This window comes from Oncorhynchus clarkii, chromosome 17, assembly GCF_045791955.1.
Source record: "Oncorhynchus clarkii lewisi isolate Uvic-CL-2024 chromosome 17, UVic_Ocla_1.0, whole genome shotgun sequence".
Classification (NCBI taxonomy): Eukaryota; Metazoa; Chordata; class Actinopteri; order Salmoniformes; family Salmonidae; genus Oncorhynchus; species Oncorhynchus clarkii.
Window position 1 is genome coordinate 62,930,280 of NC_092163.1, and position 14,785 is coordinate 62,945,064.

Here is a 14,785-nt window from a genome sequence, read left to right on the forward strand (position 1 = left end):
ACAAAAAGACTTCAGCACACAGTTATCTAAATAAATCAGTATAAAGGGAAAAACATAGCAAGACTGAAAATCTAAGTGGATACAATACTGACTTTATTATGATGAGGTAGGCCTACAATGGCTGAGTGCAAAAAGACAGCTTTCAAAATCAGGCAGCAGTCAGTGAATGGTTCAATAACCGATCCATGTCACGAGCTCTTGTGAGTTCCCCTCCCTACACATGTGGTCCTGATCACCCTACGATGGAGGTTCTGTTGCCTGAAAAACTTCTGGAACCTGAACTCAGCATGTTGGACCAGAGGAGTGGGCACAAGCAGGGCACTGGGCTCCCTGTCTGGGTCTTGAAGGCTGATGACCTCCAAGGGAAGGACAGGGCCTTTGTAGATATCAGGGGTAGCAAAGGGGCGTGCTCGCCCTGACCAGGGCACAATAACCTGGGGTCTCCGCCAGCAGTCCATAGAGCGGGACTGAGCCCTGGGGGGCAGCTGGAGGGAGTCAACCAGGCCCAGACGCTGCAGCCTCCAGGGCTCCCCGGCCAGGGGCCTCTCAGTAGAAAGTGGGGTCTGGACTCTGAAGCCAGAGAAGGTAAGGTGTCGTACCTCAGACTTCAGACCCTTCTTAGAGGGGGCCGGCTTGGGTTTCTCTGCCACAGCCTCGTACTCCTGGCTTTGAGGAGGGCGTCTGGGCGCTGGTTGGTTGGAACGACCCTTAGAGGGTTTGGAGGATTTTTGAGGAGGAGGGCGGGGCCGTCTGATCTGGGAGCCCTCAACAAGCAGGTTGACCCCTACATACTGAGGCACTTCCACTGCTGCCTATAGACAGAGACAGAGAGATGACATCTGTACAACCTCTTATTCAGGGGTACATTAAACTTCCCTTTCCTAACTTAAAGGCATACACAAACATACCTCACCTGTTTGTATATAAGCTGAAAGCCCCCAGTGTGTGCCCCTCGGTCCAACCGACGGTCCAGGACCACCCGTAGAGTGTCCTCCTGCACGGCTGCACACAGGCGTGTTGTCACTGCTGTAGAGGGGGCCATGGTGGGGCTGGCATTGATCTCTATCAGCCATGGCCTCAGGTCACGACCTTTGGAACAGAAGAAGTCCCACCATATTAGTATCTACCTATTTATCCTGCTACTGGTCACTATTACTCCTGTTTACATGTACAGTGCCTTGCAAAAGTATTCAGACCCCTTGGATTTCTTCACATTTTATTGTTACAAAGCAGGATTAAAATTGGATTTGTCTTTTTTTTTTGTCAACAACAAAATACTCTAATGACAAAGTGGAAGAAAAATCTGTTTTTGTAAAAAAACATTTTTTTTTATTAATAACTAAAGATTTTCAAGCAGATTAACTCAGCCACTCAGGAACATTCATTGTCTTCTTTGTAAGCAACTCCTGTGTAGATTTGTGCTTTAAGTTATTGTCCTGCTGAAAGATGAATTAATCTCCCAGTGTCTGGTGGAAAGCAGACTGAACTTGGTTTTCCACTAGGATTTTACCTGTGCTTCATCTCCATTCCGTTTATTTTTTATAATGAAAAATACCCCAACCATTAACGATTGCAAGCATAACCATAACATGATGCCGCCACCACTATGCTTGAAAATATGGAGAGTGGTACTCAGTAATATGTTGTATTGGACTTGCCCCAAAGATAACACTTTACATTGCCACATTTGTTGCAGTATTACTTTAGTGCCTTGTTGCAAGCAGGATGCATGTTTTAGAATATTTGTTATTCTGTTCAGGCTTCCTTCTTTTCACTCTGTCAATTAGTTTAGTAATGTGGAGTAACTACAATGTTGTTGATCCAACTCTGTAACTGTTTTAAAGTCACCATTGGCCTCCTGGTGAAATCCCTGAGCGGTGTCCATCCTCTCCGGCAACTGAGTTAGGAAAGACGCTTGTATCTTTGTAGTGACTGGGTGTACTGATACACCATCCAAAGTGGAATTAAAAACTTCTCTATGCTTAAAAGGGATAGTTTTTTTTTTACCCATCTACCAATAGGTGTTCTTCTTTGCGAAGCATTGGAAAACCTCTCTGGTCTTTGTGTTTGAATCGGTGTTTGAAATTCACTGCTTGACAGAGGGACCTTACAGATAATTGTATGTGTGGGCTACAGAGATGAGGTAGTCATTCAACAATCAATGTTAAACACCATTATTGCACACAGAGTGAGTACATGCAACTTATGTGACTTGTTAAGCAAATTTGTACTGAACTTATTTAGGCTTGCCATAACAAAGAGGCTGAATATTTATGACTCAATTAAAAATTAAAAGCTGAAATGTCTTAAGACATACATATCTACCTCAAATACTCAAGTATCCCTGTACATTGTAAATGTGGTATTGGCACTGACCCTGTATTTAGCTTCCTCTCTTATCTTTGTTTTCTTTACCTTTGGAAAGTATTCACACCCCTTGACATTTTCCACATTTTTATTGTGTTACAGCCTGAATTTAAAATTGATTAAATTGTGATTTTTTTGTCGTCACTGGCCTACACAATACCCCATAATGTCAAATTTGATTATTATTATTATTTTTTTTTTTACAAATTCATTAAAATTGAAAAGCTGAAATAACTTCAGCCAATAAGTATTCAACCCCTTTGTTTGTGTTTTAGTTTGTTTTTCCAATGCCTCGCAAAGAAGGGCACCTAATGTTAGATGGGTAAAAAACAAAAACAACAATCAGACATTGAATATCCCTTTGAGCATGGTGAAGTTATACATTTCACACTTTGGATGGTGTATCAACACACCCAGTCACTACAAAGATACAGGCGTCCTTCCTAACTCAGTTGCCGGAGAGGAAGGGAATCGCTCAGGGATTTTACCATGAGGCCAATGGTGACTTTAAAACAGTTACAGATTGTGGAGTAACCACAGAGTGAAGAGAAACATGAATCCTGTTTGCAACAAGACACTAAAGTAATACTGCTAAAATAATTGGCAAAGCAATTATTCAAAGTGGTACAGTGCATTCGGAAAGTATTGACTTTTTCCACAATTTGTTACATTACAGCATTATTCTAAAATTGTTCAAATATACAGTGCCTTGCGAAAGTATTCAGCCCCCTTGAACTTTGCGACCTTTTGCCACATTTCAGGCTTCAAACATAAAGATATAAAACTGTATTTTTTTGTGAAGAATCAACAACAAGTGGGACACAATCATGAAGTGGAACGACATTTATTGGATATTTCAAACTTTTTTAACAAATCAAAAACTGAAAAATTGGGCGTGCAAAATTATTCAGCCCCCTTAAGTTAATACTTTGTAGCGCCACCTTTTGCTGCGATTACAGCTGTAAGTCGCTTGGGGTATGTCTCTATCAGTTTTGCACATCGAGAGACTGACATTTTTTCCCATTCCTCCTTGCAAAACAGCTCGAGCTCAGTGAGGTTGGATGGAGAGCATTGTGAACAGCAGTTTTCAGTTCTTTCCACAGATTCTCGATTGGATTCAGGTCTGGACTTTGACTTGGCCATTCTAACACCTGGATATGTTTATTTTTGAACCATTCCATTGTAGATTTTGCTTTATGTTTTGGATCATTGTCTTGTTGGAAGACAAATCTCCGTCCCAGTCTCAGGTCTTTTGCAGACTCCATCAGGAGTTCTTCCAGAATGGTCCTGTATTTGGCTCCATCCATCTTCCCATCAATTTTAACCATCTTCCCTGTCCCTGCTGAAGAAAAGCAGGCCCAAACCATGATGCTGCCACCACCATGTTTGACAGTGGGGATGGTGTGTTCAGGGTGATGAGCTGTGTTGCTTTTACGCCAAACATAACGTTTTGCATTGTTGCCAAAAAGTTCAATTTTGGTTTCATCTGACCAGAGCACCTTCTTCCACATGTTTCGTGTGTCTCCCAGGTGGCTTGTGGCAAACTTTAAACTACACTTTTTATGGATATCTTTAAGAAATGGCTTTCTTCTTGCCACTCTTCCATAAAGGCCAGATTTGTGCAATATACGACTGATTGTTGTCCTATGGACAGAGTCTCCCACCTCAGCTGTAGATCTCTGCAGTTCATCCAGAGTGATCATGGGCCTCTTGGCTACATCTCTGATCAGTCTTCTCCTTGTATGAGCTGAAAGTTTAGAGGGACGGCCAGGTCTTGGTAGATTTGCAGTGGTCTGATACTCCTTCCATTTCAATATTATCGCTTGCACAGTGCTCCTTGGGATGTTTAAAGCTTGGGAAATCTTTTTGTATCCAAATCCGGCTTTAAACTTCTTCACAACAGTATCTCGGACCTGCCTGGTGTGTTCCTTGTTCTTCATGATGCTCTCTGCGCTTTTAACGGACCTCTGAGACTATCACAGTGCAGGTGCATTTATACTGAGACTTGATTACACACAGGTGATTGTATTTTTCATCATTAGTCATTTAGGTCAACATTGGATTATTCAGAGATCCTCACTGAACTTCTGGAGAGAGTTTGCTGCACTGAAAGTAAAGGGGCTGAATAATTTTGCACGCCCAATTTTTCAGTTTTTGATTTGTTAAAACAGTTTGAAATATCCAATAAATGTCGTTCCACTTCATGATTGTGTCCCACTTGTTGTTGATTCTTCACAAAAAAATACAGTTTTATATCTTTATGTTTGAAGCCTGAAATGTGGCAAAAGGTCGCAAAGTTCAAGGGGGCCGAATACTTTCGCAAGGCACTGTATTTTTTTACTCATCAATCTACACACAATACCCCATAATGACAAAGGGAATAGTTAAAAAAAAAAACATTTTTGCTGTTTCCATTGATCATCCTTGAGATGTTTCTACAACTTGGAGTCCATCTGTGGTAAATTCAATTGAATGGACATTATTTGGAAAGGCACACACCTGTCTATATAAGGTCCCACAGTTGACAGTGGATGTCAGAGCAAAAACCAAGCCATGAGGTTGAAGGAATTGTCCATAGAGCTTTGAGACAGGATTGTGTCGAGGCACATATCTGGGGAAGCACTCCACCAGTCAGGCCTTTATGGGGGAGTTTCCAGACGGATGCCACTCCTCAGTAAAAAGCACATGACAGCCTGCTTGGAGCTGGCCAGAAGGCACCTAAAGGACTCTGACCATGAGAAACAAGATTCTCTGGTCTGATGAAACCAAGATTGAACTCTTTGGCATGAATGTCAAGCGTCACGTCTGGAGGAAACCTGGCACCATCCCATCGGTGAAGCATGGAGGTGGCAGCATCATGCTGTGGGGATGTTTTTCAGTGGCAGGGGCTGGGAGACAAGTCAGGATTGAGAGAAAGATGAACGGAGCAAAGTACAGAGAGATCCTTGATGAAAACCTGCTCCAGAGCGCTCAGGACCTCAGACTGGGGACAGGAGTGGCTTTGGGAAAAGTCTCTGGATGTCCTTGAGTGGCCCAGACAGATATTTCAGTTTTTATTTTAAATAAATGAGCAAAAATGTTTAAAACCTGTTTTTGCTTTGTCATTATGGGGAATTGTGTGAAGTTTGATGAGGGGGAAAAAAAACTTTCATCCATTTTAGAGGCTGTAACGTAACAAAATGTGGAAAAAGTAAAGGGGTCTGAATACTTTCAGAATGCACTGTATGTTTGAGGCAAATCCAATACAACACATTACTGAGTACCACTCTCCATATTTTCAAGCATAGGGGTGGCTGCATGATGTTATGGGTATGCTTGTAATCGTTAAGGACTGGGGTATTTTTCATGATAAAAAATAAACGGAATGGAGATAAAGCACAGGTAAAATCCTAGTGGAAAACCAGGTTCAGTCTGCTTTCCACCAGACACTGGGAAATTAATTCACCTTTCAGCAGGTCAAGTTACAGTTTTGACTTAAATCTACGACAAGACCTGAAAATGGTTGTTTAATAATGATCAACAACCAATTTGCCAGAGCTCAAAGAATTCTTAAAAGAATAATGGAGAAATGTTGCACAATGTGTGGAATGCTCTTAGAGACTTACCCAGAGAGACTCACAGCTGTAAGGTTCTTCTATAAAGTATTGACTCAGGGGTGTGAATACTTATGTCAATTAGATATTTTTTTGTATTTAATTTTCAATAAATTTGCTAACATTTTGGAAAAACATGTTGTCACTGCCATTATGAGGTATTAAGAGTAGATGGGTGAGATTTAAAATTTTTTTTTAATCCATTTAGAATTCAGGCTGTAACACAACAAAATGTGGAATAAGTCAATGGATATGAATACTTTCTGAAGGCACCGTATATATATATATATATATATATTATTGTATTTTTATTTTTATATTTTTTAAATAAGTTATACTATTTTGATATTCATTGATTACTGCACTTTTGGGTAGAGCTTGCAAGTTAAGCATTTCACTGTACTTGTGGATGTGACAATAAAACTTGAACTTCACTGCCAATAACAACAAATACTGATGCCACTGACATCATTCACACCTAGCATGAAGTCGGCTCCGTAGAGCTCAAAGCTCCCTCGGCGTGACTCCACCAGGTCTTGGGCAGTCTGCAGGGCGTGGACCACAGCCTTCTTCATCCCTGGGACCACCACAGACCACCACTGTGCTGCTCGGCCCTGTCCAGACAGGAAGGCCCGGAACTGGTCACATGACCACATGTTGTCCTCAGGCACCTCTGGGTGACGCTGCTGGGAGGGCTGAAAGTGCTTCTGTATGGAGTTGTTACACAGGTGGATAGAACTGGAAGAAGGGGGATATAGAGGGGAACAAGAGAGATAAGACCATAGGAAATTAGCAACAAGGTGAAATGTGGAATCAACATGGTAAAATGCCAATAACAACAGGGTAAAAATGTCCCCCTTACCTGTCCAGTGTCTCAACTGAGTATGGCTGGGTGGAGAAGCGTAGGTAGCACTTCTTATAAAACCAGACAGTGAGAGGGTTCCAGTCAGTCACCAGGAACCACTGGCGGAGGTCGAACTTGGTGCCGTGGACCAGCAGGGGGCGCTCCAGGTACTTCTGCACCACCCACTTACTGTCCTTGATCAGGGCTGGGTCACTGTCCACCAGCCTCAGGATGTCATCCAGCCGCTTGGCACACATGATGCCTGCACAGGTGGAGGGACATGGAAGAGACACAAAAACAAAGTTAGTGTAGGCCTACACTATAAGCAGCATTAAATAAATATTATAGGTAAATACAGCATGAGGATAGAGTTAAATAAAGTACTACTACACTTGTCTCTTCTTCCCCGCTTGGAACTCACCTCTGCCCCGGGACTTGGCCCCAGGTTTGACTATCCAGATGTTGTGGATGCCGTCTGTGTCTAGCTGTGGATTGACATCACGAAGCTTCCGCAACATAGCTTGACAGCTGTTCAAATAGTGAAAAGTCTCCTCTATCTCTACACCATCACTGAAAGAGAGGGAGAGAGTGAAAAGTGCCACTGAGATACACTGACAAAGAGATGCGTGTACTGACATGACAGAGACACATAATGATCATACTATATGGAGTACTCACTGGACAACCAGGTAGTAATTGTGGATGAACTCCAGCCACTCTTGTTCTGTTAGGGATGGTGGTGTTTCCAAGGCAATGTCTATGTCATTGTGTTCCAAGCTGTCCAGGAAGTCCTGGCAAACTTTTAGTGCACTGTCAATCATTCTGGAGGCCACCAATGACATGGCTCGACGCTTGCATGCTTTTTTCTGACCTAAGGGATTGGACAAGACAATAAAGCCTGTAGCTCTGTTTGACCTAAATCAGGGGGATTGAGGGGGTAGGCCTCTTTTTGTGAGGAATACCTTACTTTGACATGATTGGTGAGTTGATCCAGCTGTGCCACCTCCCTCTCCCTCACCTCGCTCACCCCGAATCCTCTCCACAACACACTGTATAAGGCTGGTGCATGCTGTCCTCCTGTAGTCCTCTATAGAGAGAGACAGAGAGACAGAGAGGGAGAAATAAAGCAAGTCAGATAGAGGTTGCCACAGGAAGGTTGCCCCCCCACACCTAAAAGTATGGAAAATGAAAGGGAAAGAGAGGCAGTACTATAAAACCCCCTAAGACTATAGAAGTGAGGCATTCCGATAGAGAGGGGGGGAAATAGGCAGATCAGAACGCGTGGTGTGGAAAGAGACCGGTGAGGATTCTGACCGATAAAGGCATGTTTCTCATCCTCTGCCCCCAGCCTATAGCAGCGTGGGAAGAAGGAGTCAAGGTCTGCAGCATCAAACCAACGCAGGTTCCTCAGGTTCACACACAACCCAACCTGAGACAGAAATGAGAAAGATGGAGAGAAGACAGGCATAGCCTACATAGGTGTGGTGAGTATAAAAATGATCAAAGACTGTGAAAAGGTAGAGTTCGTTCATTTCAGGGTCTCCCATGTGAAAGCCATCAAACCTTGGTGGTGAAGGTGCCTGCTTTGGCATAGTGATTGGTCATCTGTTCCTTTCGCAATGAGCGGTTGTCCACTGTCTCTCTACGCGTCGTCCAATAGAAATATGACGTTTCGTTCCTCACCATGCGAGACTGTAAGATAGATGGGCAGGGGAAAGGCATAAAAACTGTGTGCCCCCCCCACCACAAACACGCACACACACACACACACACACACACACACACACACTTCCGTTCTATTACCATTAGGTCATACATGTCATCTGGGTCTTCCTCTCTGTCGTCTGGGCTGTCTAAGCAGAGCATAGAGGGAGATTACAATCTAGGATTTAGGTTAATGGTCAATGATAGTTAGAATCAATTACTACAAGATTTGCAGTGGCCTTCCTGTCTCACCATTGTCATCATCACTGTCATCAGCATCATTCCCATCATCTCCACGGCACCGGTTCCAGTGCTGGTTTGGCCGAGGCAGGCGGCGCTCTACCCAACCCCTCGCCTTCAGGGCAGCCCGAACCACAGGGTATGGACCCTGTATGGAGAACACCATACGCATCTGAGAGAAAAAGACACAGAGAGAGAGAGAGAGAGATAAAATAGTATCTACATGACCTTAAGTATAACATATATAGAGGGTTGTCCTATTTTAGATTCTTACCTTTACAGCTTTGTCGACCAGTACTTTTGCTGTCCGCAGTCTCTCTGGGTTGATGATGGGCAGGTTGAGCAAGCTGCGCCTCACTCTTCCCTCACCTGGTGGTGCTGATATACACACATACATAAACACACAGCTCAGATACAGCGGTGGTAATAACCACTTTATAAGCTACGCATTCAAGTCAAACTGTATTCTCATCTACTGTTAGTTGATGGTACTGTTATAAGTGGTACCAAAGCCAAGTCCATGTTTAGTATGACTGGTTAGTCAGTGTTAAGTGTCTGAAGGTTTTGTGTGTAGGCTTACATGGTATTTGCTGTAGGCCCTTCTCTGTGGTGAGGTTCAGGAACATTTGAGTGTGTTGTTGGCACAGGGCTTTGCTCTGCTGGTCTTTACTGGGGTCTCTCTCTCCTAGAGGTTCTGAATATGAGGAGCGAAAACACAACTACATCCATCTACATGGGGTTTGGGGAACATATAGGTGTTGATACATACAGTGTTCTAGCAAAGGTGAGCAATGTTCTGTATTCAGTCACACCAATACACGTTGCTGTGACAATGACGTTGAACAGTTAGCAGAATCTACTAACAAGTAAGTAACATGACATAAGAACATCATTACATCCCCATGTAGGCCTAATGCAGATAAATATGCCATGAAGTTCACAAACCCTTGGGAGTGTAATTGAAGCCTATACCTTGACTTCTTCAGCCCAGCATCGAAAGAGCAAACACACTGCATTTTAATGCCTGGCCTCTGTATTCAAACATTTGATAATCTAACATTTTAGAGTGGGACCTCATGACTTATTCAACACTCTTCATACATACACTACCGTTCAAAAGTTTGGGGTCACTTAAAAATGTCCTTGTTTTTGAAAGAAAAGCAATTTTTTTGTCCATTAAAATAACATCAAATTGATCAGAAATACAGTGTAGACATTGCTAATGTTGTAAATGACTATTGTAGCTGTAAACCGCTTGTTTTTTCTGGAATATCTACATAGGCGTACAGAGGCCCATTATCAGCGACCATCACTCCTGTGTTCCAATGGCACGTTGTGTTAGCTAATCCAAGTTTATCATTTTAAAAGGCTAATTGATCATTAGAAAACACTTTTGCAATTATGTTAGCACAGCTGAAAACTGTTTTTCTGGTTAAATAAGCAATTAAACTGGCCTTCTTTAGACTAGTTGAGTATCTGGAGCATCAGCATTTGTGGGTTCAATTACAGGCTCAAAATGGCCAGAAACAAATAGCCTCCTTCTGAAACTCGTCAGTCTATTCTTGTTCTGAGAAATGAAGGCTATTCCATGTGAGAAATTGCCAAGAAACTGAAGATCTCGTACAACGCTGTGTACTACTCGCTTCACAGAACAGCGCAAACTGACACTAACCAGAATAGAAAGAGGAGTGGGAGGCCCCGGTGCACAACTGAGCAAGAGGACAAGTACATCAGAGTGTCTAGTTTGAGAAACAGACGCCTCACAGATCCTCAACTGGCAGCTTCATTAAATAGTACCAGCAAAACACCAGTCTCAACATCAACAGTGAAGAGGTGATTCCGGGATGCTGGCCTTCCAGGCAGAGTTGCAAAGAAAATGCCATTTTGAGCCTGTAATTGAACCTACAAATGCTGATGCTCCAGACACACAACCATTCTAAAGAAGGCCAGTTTTATTGCCTCTTTAATCAGAAAAACAGTTTTCAGCTATGCTAACATAATTGCAAAAGGGTTTTCTAATGATCAATTAGCCTTTTAAAATTATAAACTTGGATTAGCTAACACAACATGCCATTGGAACACAGGAGTGATGGTTGCTGATAATGGGCCTCTGTACGCGTATGTAGATATTCCTTCTTTAAAAAAATTAAAACATCTGCCGTTTCCAGCTACAATGGTCATATACAACATTACAATGTCTACACTGTACTTCTGATCAATGTTGTTATTTTAAATGGACAAATTAGCTTTTCTTTAAAAAACAAGGACATTTCTAAGTGACCCCAAACTTTTGAACGGTAGTGTATATACATTCGTTCCTTGTCTTTGGCTGACAGATGATTACAGCTGGCTTCCCTCACCACTGTCAATGCACGGTGTTGGGCTTCCATCAGCTCCCCGATCTCCCTCCTCACTCTGACCCGGCTGGACACACTTTGGGGGCTTGGGGGCCTCCATAGAGACACTGGCCTTCACTGGCCAAGGGACCCCTGATCTCTACTCCCTATATCATGTCTCTAGCTGTGCTCTTCTTTTAAGTTGTTGCTGTTTGGCTTGATCAGTTCGCCATAGTAACTGTAAAAATAATTCACAAGTTATTGTGAGGTTTCAATTAAGGATAACTATAATATCCAATGCATGATTACAAGCACATGTCATATCTGTGCCAATGTTTGCATTCACCGTTTATCTAATGCTAGACCGTTTATTGTAGCATGCACTGTGTGTGTCCTGTTAGTGCTGTGGGTTGTTATTAGATGCAGTGAACTATAAAGTGGATCAAATTGCTGAGCAGAGATAGCTTGGCTACACCTGTCACGTTTCTTACACCCTGGACAGGGCAGTGTTACACCTAACTTGCTACCTTCTTCAGACAGTGGAGCACTGGCCCCGTTTTAAATAGCTTAGCTATAGGATATCTGTGACATTCACAGAACAACACAACAGGAGGATACTTTAGCTAAGGGACTGACCAAAAATCCTCAATGACAAAAAATAACATTGCCATTGACCAGGCAAACACAAAAATAGACTACCTCTTTCTCATACCAACACTTCCGTATTCGTGATTTTGCTGTTCGTTTACAAGACACCCACGCTTCTAAATACACCTGCATCGACTGCACTGACTGTGACGCCACAATGATCAAAGTGATTGCACGACTGCGCGTAACATTTTCCCAGGAATACATTTCGCAATTCCTCGCAAGTTCTTTGCTTATGCGGTGGGGGGACTATTTGTCATACAGCGATTTCTAGGGTATAGGTCTACTTCACTCACCTCATCGGATGTGGTGCGTTCTCCAGTTTGCAGGGTCGCACCTGCGCAATCTTCACATTGCCATTTCTCTCTGCTGCCTGTTTAGTGTCTCCATACCAACGGTGAATAGGACCGAAATGTGAAGAGTTTTGACTAGAAGGGATACATTTTATGTCAGAATTGACCAGAATTGACTTTTAGTTGCAGGTTATGAGAATTTACGCTGCAGGCTAGGATAATTAAGTTTAGGAAAATTATTAGGGTTAGCTAAAATGAACATAAATGCAACTGTAGACGTCAATTTGACATAAACTGTAGCCCTTCTAGCCATGGCCCACGCTAAGGCAGTGGGAGGGCTAGGTTACATAGGCAAACGTTTTGCTCAAAGCAAAATACATGCAATTTATTTTGGATATTTCATTAATTCAGATGAAATTACCTCAATACATCATTAAATTAAATTTACTGCACGACCCTGCTTGTCTCATCATGAGTGGTTAATTCATCTATGGAAATCTAGAAAGTAAGAACTGATATTTCTGATGCGTAGCATTCTGCTCTTGAAAGGTTGTTGGATTGTCTATAGTGAACAAAATATCGCTTGTTATAATGTTGCAATATTTTAAACTGTAGAAAAACGTGTCAGATTTTGATGTATGCTTATGACCACTAGGTGGCGGTCAATGCCCGTATATGAAAAAAAGCGCAACGGAATAGAATCTGGTTCAAAGAAACAAGCACTATAAACATGTTTTATTTCTGTTTTTTTGTACACCATGCATTGATATCTATCCATATCTCAACCATGTTTAACGGATATTTATTTAATCAGAAGAATCCCACTCCCACGGCCAATTGCTCCCTGTGGGATATGTCATATGACTGTGCAAGGTCATGGTTCTCATCCTATGGATCCAGGGACATGTCAGGGCCCAACTCCCATAATGCAGCTGGTGAAGTAGTATTTAGATTTTTACCATAACATGAGATACTGCATAATACTAGCTATTTAAAATACAGCATCTACTTGTATATGAGGCAACTGGTAGCCTACCTGGAGACCAGGAGGGTAGAGAAACTCAAATCTAGCCTTATGTCCTCTATTACCTAACCACCATCATGTAAAGCTTGTAAATCTGCTATCTGGGTAGTCCTGTGTTCTGTAAGAAAATGCAGAATGCCAACGACCATCATGTAAGCTTTAAAAACAGATGGAGTCATTGAATCCTATTCATTGAATTAGATGGCTTTTTCATCACAAAACCATTTGATGTTGTAGGTGAATGAGAGCCCGAATAGATATTGGAGGCTATAAGCACAGAGTTTCTAAACCTAGAGGTGCAAACCTAGAGGCACGACACTTCCGGGAATGCTTGCGAAACAGACCAAACAGACCAGGCCTGGGTTTGGGGTTTGAGAAGTCAATGAGAGAAGTTAAAAATTCTTTATTAGTTCTCTAAATCTAAAGGCATAACCTAGATTCAAGCCATTTCCTGAAGTAGTTGAACCTGTTATTACTTCAACCTCGTGAAAGTGCCAAACTGACATGTTTTGATTATCCTCAAAAACAACTTTATATAGGAGTGCCTTTGATTTGACGGCCTGCACATGCGCAGTTCAGCACGAGAGACGACCGTTAGAACCGATAATGTGTTTCTATGTATGAACTTAGCTAGCCAACGTCACCATGACAACACCTACAGGGATTTCTATTGGAGAAGCAGTTTTAGCCTATGTTCATACTCTAGTCTTTGCCCTAAGCCTGGGTGGATTGTACCATATAAATAGAATGAATAGGAAGGGGATTTCCATTCAATTCAATGATGGCATAATGGATAGACTGGCAGCCATTTTGAGTGTAAAAACTGGTTGAATTGTTTCCACGTGTAACAGTATAAATTTAAACCGTCCCCTCGCCCATACCCGGGCGCGAACCAGGGACCTTCTGCACACATCAACAACTGACACCTACGAAGCGTCGTTACCCATCGCTCCACAAAAGCCACGGCCCTTGCAGAGCAAGGGGAACTACTACTTCAAGGTCTCAGAGCAAGTGACGTCACTGATTGAAACGCTATTTAGCGCCCACGCTAACTAAGCTAGCCGTTTCACATCCGTTACACACGTCATTTCAACAACAAAAAAAATCAATGTGATGACGTTGAATCAATGTGGAAAACTGATTGGATTTGAAAAAATGTATCAACGTTAGGGCATTTTGTCTTTTTTTCACACAACTTTTAACCTAAATCCAATGACATGGTGACATTTTTTGTTGATTTCACCGTTAGTTGACAACTCAACCAAATGTAAATCAAAACTAGACGTTGTCCTGATATCTGTGCCCAGTGGGTTTCAATCTGTGCTGTGATTTGCTGAGTCAACCAAAATACACACTTAGAAAAAAGGGTTCCAAAAGGGTTCTTCGGCTGTCCCCATAGGATAACCTCCAGAACCCTTTTTGGTTCCAAGTCAAAGCCTTTTGGGTTCCATGTAGGACCTTCTGTGGAAAGGGTTTTACATGGAACCAAAAAGGGTTATTCAAAGGGTTCTCCTATGGGAAAGCCGAAGAACCCGTTTAGGTTCTAGTTAGCACCTTTGTGTGTACCATGGAAATTATTGCACCACAATACCAGGCAGCCATTGCTGTGTACCCATGAGTTTATCAGTCAGGGTTTCCAAGCCCGTTCTATTCATTCTATTTCTATGATTGTACTGTGTGCTTTTGTCCCGTTTTTTCTCATTAAACATGAACAGAAGGCAGGTGGGCTTTGTGTT

At 42.4% G+C, this 14,785-nt stretch overlaps 1 protein-coding gene across 1 annotated transcript; it reads right to left on the reverse strand.

Annotated features, from left to right (window-relative positions):
- Positions 1-72: 72 nt before the first annotated feature.
- On the reverse strand, positions 73-9,436 carry LOC139371242 (tubulin monoglycylase TTLL3-like). The gene is made up of 13 exons (XM_071111461.1): positions 9,329-9,436; positions 9,023-9,126; positions 8,761-8,920; positions 8,608-8,657; positions 8,368-8,496; positions 8,119-8,233; positions 7,772-7,891; positions 7,483-7,675; positions 7,226-7,374; positions 6,823-7,066; positions 6,439-6,698; positions 914-1,089; positions 73-812 (listed from the first exon to the last, which is right to left on the reverse strand). Exons 1-13 carry the CDS (start codon positions 9,372-9,374, stop codon positions 189-191), a joined length of 2,370 nt encoding a protein of 789 aa, XP_070967562.1. The 5' UTR covers positions 9,375-9,436; the 3' UTR covers positions 73-188.
- Between the last annotated feature and the right edge of the window lie 5,349 nt (positions 9,437-14,785).